General features: G+C 37.7%; 1 protein-coding gene across 1 annotated transcript; it reads left to right on the top strand.

The window, feature by feature from the left end:
* The first annotated feature begins 1300 nt into the window (after positions 1-1300).
* Positions 1301-4167, top strand: LOC120124861 (protein SIEVE ELEMENT OCCLUSION C-like). The gene is given in 8 exon segments (XM_039143432.1): positions 1301-1498; positions 1696-1803; positions 1878-2323; positions 2457-2566; positions 2673-2800; positions 2896-2977; positions 2980-3383; positions 3456-4167. Coding segments are annotated over 8 exon segments (2067 nt in total). The 5' UTR covers positions 1301-1321; the 3' UTR covers positions 4068-4167.
* Positions 4168-7038: the final 2871 nt, after the last annotated feature.

The following is a 7038-nucleotide window of genomic DNA, read 5'->3' as shown; positions in this document are numbered from 1 at the left end:
TAATTTGAATTCAAAAATCCGACCGAGCCTTTGATCTTCACGTCACTACCACTAATCTAGAAAATAAAAATTACACAATTTCGTCAGTTTTAGCAACATTTCTATAATCTACTATCCTGCATTAAAAATGAACGAAAAGGATCAGTTAGTAACTTAAAAAAAAGGAGTAATTAATCATAAAATAATGTATAATTTAAGCACCAATCACCATGCAACATGAACACCGGAGATTAGCAGCTTGGACAGAGCATAATGCCTTAATCTGAAATAGAACATAGTCTCTGGTTCAGCTACCACCAGATATGAAGTCTGTAAGTTGCAAATCGATTTTCAAGATGAAAAGGAAGGCAGATGGTCAGTTGGTGTTTATTTTCATAAAGTCTTCAGTCCAGTAAATCGAGTATTGTTGAAGCACTACAATTCATAGCAATCACTCGACATGGAAACCAACACTTTGGTGTGATAATACGAGTATCATAACAGTACCCGCGAAGGCGAAACCCAGTTATGCACTCAAACATGTTGAATTAGATTTTTTCTTTGTTTGAGAGAAGGTGGCTTTAGGGAGGGGGTTACATGTTGATATTTTGCCTCTCTTTCTCTATAATTTCAGTAAATTTTTAATCTTGTCATTCTCACTTCTTGTTTGTACTCTCTGCTATCTTAGTTTCCCAACACTAATATGCTTGTTTCCAACTCAATCTCTCAAAGCAATACCAAACAAGGAAAGAGCAGCTTCCTTTATTCTCAATAAAACATTTGTCCCCACTGTTCTCCAAAGTTAAAGCGCTCACCATGACACCATGATATATATATATATATATATATATATATATATAGATATTCTTTCTTTTCCATGGCAAGAAGCTTTGTCCCCACCACCACCTTTTTTCAATTCAAAGCATCAATTTCAACAACAAAAGGAATATAAAGAAAGCAACCTCACCGTCACCCCAATTTAAATTCTGTCGGATCAAAAAATTGTTAGTAACAGTCCAAGAAGATCACTTTCACTTTATAATTCATTGTCGGACTGGAAACTCTCGAGAGACATCCATGCACTTTCATGGTTCATTTAACCTGCCTTCTTTTAACCTGTTTTGGTATCATTTTCCGCCATGTTCACGACTTGTTTCTAGAGAAACCAGCAGGCAAAGAAACTGCATTTGCTTCTGCTTTGAATTGATTCGGGTCCACAGTTACGATTCTTTAAGTAAGAACCTCCTTTAGTTAATTTCAACAGTTTGAAGTAGGTGACAAGATTTACAGTCCTTTGTGTTCAAAACTAGGAAGACCTTTGAGTCACCGTCATCACTTACCCATGACTTCAGTTCAAAGGGGTAGCTTCTGGCAACATTCCTCCTCGTATGTAGTCGACGAAGTCCTAATAAAGAAGCTCCTCCTTAGCCATGATCCGGATCGCCGTCGCCTCAATTCTGAGATGCTTCTATCTGCGGTGGAGAACATCATGTTTTATGCCACTACATCAGAAGAACCAGTCACTCCCTGCTTGGTCTTATTGTTACTCTGAATTTAGTGGCCTATATAGCTTGATTCTGAGATGTGCTTGTTCTTCATTTAACTCTCATGCAGTACTCCAACAATGTTTACTGAATCAGTGAAACTTCATTGCATGTCTTTTGGTTTAAGGAATTCAAGTGTTGTTAACGACCTCGATGTTGTTTTCCGGTACAGGTTTCTGATGAATCTGATAAAGCAAATTTAAAGAGTAACATTGGTAACATTGAATTGATTGAATCACCAGAACCACTGATGCATACAATTTATAAAGTTGCACATGAGGTAAGGTTTTCTCTCAATTTCTGGTTCCCTTGCATTGAAAAATGTATTGATTATTCTTCTTCATTGTATTGCAGATGCTTTGCAAGTGCCCTGGTAAAGGCGATCTTCATACGAGAACGATGGCGTTGTTCGATTTGCTGGGAAGTCATAGATGGGACGCAAAAGTGGCATTAGCAATGGCGGCTTTTGCAACAAGCTATGGTGAATTTAGCCTCATAATGCAGCTACGCCCTCATATCCCCTTGGCAGTATCAGTTGCAAACTTTAAACAACTTCCTAGTAACATGAGAATGTTGAAACCTCAATTGAATGCGTTAAGATTGCTTTTTAAGACAATGGTGGATTTGACAAAGTGCGTCATCGAGTTTGAAGCTCTGTACATTGTACATGTAGGACTCAATATCGACAACCTAGCTACGATGAAGTCCAAAATATACGTTACAGCTTACTGGATCATTAGAAGTACCTTGGTCTGCTCTTCCCAAATCACAAGCCTGATGGCCATGAAACCTGAGCAAGTGCATGTTCTGACCTGTCATAAATCTAAGAAAATGCTGAATTTACCTTTACATGTTCCAATGAGTTTTCTTCATATGCTAAGCCCAAATACTTTCCAAATTGAATAACTCAGCTAACTTCAGCTACTTCTGCAGGTATTCGAATATAAAAAAAGCGGCGTTGGAGCTCTTGAGTTTGGAATATATGTTGAGCAACATGTACCGTCACCTTAGGCCGCTGGTGGACGCTTGTTGTCAACAAAGAGGTCACTGTCTGGATTTTTTAGAATGATTTAGGATCCTTTCAATGACAACAACATTACATTTACATACAATGGAATTCTGATACAAGTTTTTCTATTGTATTTACAGAGGACCAGCTGAACCAGAAGCTACTGAACTTTTTTAAGAAGTCCCATATCGACAATCAAGAAGTGCTTCGGATGTTGTTCGCTTTAAAAGATGACTTGCCACTCAAGGATGATTTGACATAAGATAGGGTAAATCCTCTTTTTCTTTCCTTCTTTCTTTCTTTTGACGCAAGAAAGGGTAAAATATTGTTTATCTTATAATAAACTCCTGGATTGATTGCCAGTTAGGTGTTTCTGAACTGGAAAGCAAGGTTGCCCTACTTTTGATTTCCAAGCCAGATCTTCTTCCATTAGAGCAGTTGTTTTTCTAGTGAACCAAACATATGATCATCCTCACAGAGAAAAAGTAGAAGGAAGTTATGCCATTATATGGGTTCCCATTTCGTCTTCCGAAGTATGGACCAATGCTGATGAGAGATGGTTCAACTTTTTATCGAACTCGGTGCCATTTTACTCGGTTCGAAAACCTTGGTCTCTAAACTCTACAGTGATAAACTTCATGAAACAAGAATGGAACTATAGAGGTGAAGCCATTATGGTAGTTTTGGATTCGGAAGGGACGATCACAAGCTCGAATGCGCTCGATATGGTATTCATATGGGGTCCTAGAGCATACCCTTTTTCGCTTTCAAGAGAAAATGAGCTTTGGGATGGGCAGCAATGGACAATACAATTCATAACAAATGAAATTCTCCCCATTCTCACACAACGGGTAAGATATTGAAATGCTTTTCTTTTTCCTTTTTTCTGTATCTTTTATATTCTACTTTTGAATCCATTTCAGGTTGAAGAAGGGAGAAACATTTGCTTATATGGAAGTGAAAACTTAGATTGGATTAAAGAATTTAATGCCAAAATGAAAGATATAAAAGATGCAGGTATGCAGCTTGCCATGATATATGTAGGTAAAAATAACCCTGATGAACATATAAAAGAGATTTTGAGCTTTATCAATGGAGAAATACAAAGCAACATACTCTCATTCACAAAGATAGAGTTGTTTTGGCTTCGGTTAGAATGTATGAGACGATCGAAATCCCGACTCGGGAACGATGGCAGTACTGAACCTACTGATCATGTTCTGGTTGAGGTCTTAGCTCTGCTGCATAACATTGATACCAATGGCTGGGCAGTGTTTGGGAAGGGATCGTCAACAGATGTCGTAAAGGTTAGAGGGGACGAAATCATTCGATGCTCGAACCTGTTCCGACAGTGGGGTGACAATGTGGCACGGTTGGAGTTCATAGATGCTCTTAGAACTGTCCTTGAACCTCCTCTCGTTGAAGGGCCATGCGATCACACACAGGTTGTTCCTTATTCTGAAGGGTTGAGGCAAGGAAACATCGTGTGCCACAAATGCAAGCGGCTTATGAAGAAGTTCATTGTCTTTGAATAAATTGTAACAATTTTCGAAGTGTGAAATCTTAGTGAAAATTTTCTGGCTGAAATAACTTTAATTGTTGGAAGGACTGATTGTATTAGCAATTTAATCGGCACATTTCCACATACACATGTATAAAATTTAAATTAATGGAGCACTAATTTGTTTAACAATGAACTTATTGCTTCGTTTATTGTTTGACAATGAATGAGTTGTCAACAATCTCTAAAGTAAGTGATTAAAAATTTTAAGTTGACAACTCTCTGTTGTTATTACGATATAGAAAAATGATAGATGTATTTTATCACCAAACTAAGGTAGTTATAAAGTAGTATATGTTCTAAATACTCTCAATCATTTGACAATGAATGTTCGATCACCCTACTGCAATCGTTGGTGCTCAAACCCGTGGGCTCTAGGAACAACAACAATCCTTTTAACCACTGAGATAAGCTGATTTTTGTAACACCCCAATTTAGGGGCTAAAATTAAGAAATTATAAAGTGGCGGATTTAATTGATATTTTGAAAGAAACATTGGGGATTAAATTGTAAAGTTTTAAAGTTGGCAGACCATTTTATAAAGTGCAGGAAATTCAGTGGCTAAACCCATGATTTAACCATTTCTTATATATGATGAATTATAAGCTCCTCCTCGTGCGCAGGATTCATATTTTCCAGATTTCCCTTCTCCAACAACCCAACTTCCAACTCCGATCTACTCGCCGTCCGACCTCCAAACGACGAGCCGAAACCACCATCGTGTTCGTTGTCAATCGAGGAACAAAACCCCTCAAACCTTTCGTCGTGAATCATCGCCGTTCGTCGTGAATTTCAGTCGGAAGTATCGTCGGTAATAACTCGGTTTTAGTTGGTTTTTCATAGATTCACGACGATCGGGTCATCTGTTTACGACACCTCCCGCACCATCGTGTTCGTTGCATCGTTCCGAGTTTGCCGGTGTCATCCTTGGTCTCCGTCGACGGCGGCGCGTGAGGAGGTGAAGCGGTCAAAGTTTCCGATTTGTTGAAATCGAGCTCTCCGCCGTTCAAAATTGTGAACCGAGCTTTTTAAGTATCTCGAAATCGCTCAAAATAATTTTTAGAAATTTTTCCGGGATTTTAGCACTGTTCACGCGCCCCCACGCGCCGCCACTGCGCGTGGGGAAGAAAAAAATGACCGGTTTGACCGGTTTTGGTGCATAGTTGACCGGTTTGACCGGTCACAACCCGACCCGACCCGTTTACCCGACCCGACCCATTGACTCGACCCGTTGACCGTTGACCGTCGTTGACCACTGTTGACCAAAACTTTGACTGGCTTTGACCGGTCATTAAACGACCTTTGACTTCGACCGAGTATACCTATCCTGACATTTTTCGACGTTCCAAATCCGATTCCGCTGTTCGTTTTTCGAAATATCCGGTCAAACCCGTTGACTTTGATTTTGACTGAAAATTCCAAATTTCCGAAAAGTCACATTTTATGCTTTCGACGTCGTCCTGAATCCGAATCCGAAGTCCGTTTCGCTAAATTCGAACCCGGTAAGCCGTCTTTCACTGATTTATCACCCGATTTGATCTGTTTATCGCAATTAAGCTCCGTTTCTGATATAATTTATGTTGATATGTATCTGAGGAATTATTTGAAGTTGAATTGAAGATCAAAGGCATTCGAATGGAATTTTTATGGTCGATCGGGTATTGCACGGAAATCGAGGTAATACTTTACTACCTCTTTATGCTTTATGGAACATGTTGATATTGGTAAATGTATGAATAAGATAATGTTGGTCACTTTTGTGGAGTTGAATAATTTATTCACTCGATATGAATGTGGTAGAAATTCTGTAACTGAATACGGATCGAATGACTAAGATAAGAGATTGATAATTGTTAGAATTAAATTACAAGTTTGTGATTGGTGATAAAGAAATCAGCTCTGGATTTATAACTTATATTTTATATCATCAAGGGTTAAATGTTAAAGATACTTGGATGAAAAATTATGAGAATACTCCGATATGGTAAAATTACGAAATTACCCTTATGTTGGAAAATGATAAGAATTGCCCCTGGAAGTTGGTTAATAACTCTGAAAAGACATATTGATCCGATATAACTACTGATGTGCATAAGAAATGTTAGTTTTATTTGGAAATTATGGATAACCGGTTTTAATCCTATGAGAGTTTGTGAATGAATCATTTCAAAATCAAAGAATGTTCGGGAAAGCAATTGATCATAGGATCTCTAAATTATAATTATTTTCGTTAAGTGCTAATATTGAAATTATTTGGTTAAGAAATTACGAAATGCCCTTGAGAGATAAAATAGTCTGAATTGACCCTGAATGAGAGAGTACTTTGAGGATTTGTACTTAACTCGATTAAGTACGAATTTAATTGTTAAGATCCTGTCTTTGTACAGAAAAATTTATAATATTCCGTTTGTAAAATCTGAGAAGACACTTGACCCGAAAATATTCGAATAAGGAGTAAATACTTGAAGAGTAATTTATTGGAGGTATTCTGCTGACAGAATTGTTCGAAAGTACTGAAGTAAATGATAAGATTGAATTAATAATAAGACCGGATGGAAGGAAATGATTGAAATATTCTAGAATTATAAAATGACCAAATTACCCCTGGAATGGAAATAACTCAAGAATGTCACCAAGCTCAGGAATGAATGGATATACTCAAGCTTTGAAATGAATAGAAAAAAATGTTAAGCACCAAATGACCAAAATGCCCTTATGACCTAGAATAAGTAAATGTCTTGGATTAATTAAGAAATCCAAATAAACATGGATGTTGTGCTACCAGTAAAAGTTGTGAAACACAACTTAAGTGATTAACCAACGTTAGTACTATATCATTACCTGAATGATATAAGTATCACTTGAATGTTTGTTCATCTGCTCAAATTTGGATCGATGATAATTCTGGAAGTACTTGGCGCAGCTCAACTCTAGAGCGCATACAG

This window comes from Hibiscus syriacus, unplaced genomic scaffold (assembly GCF_006381635.1).
Source record: "Hibiscus syriacus cultivar Baekdansim isolate YM2019G1 unplaced genomic scaffold, ASM638163v2 tig00110429_pilon, whole genome shotgun sequence".
Classification (NCBI taxonomy): Eukaryota; Viridiplantae; Streptophyta; class Magnoliopsida; order Malvales; family Malvaceae; genus Hibiscus; species Hibiscus syriacus.
Note: the sequence above shows the minus strand (reverse complement) of the source record. Positions and strands in the feature narration are given on the sequence as shown.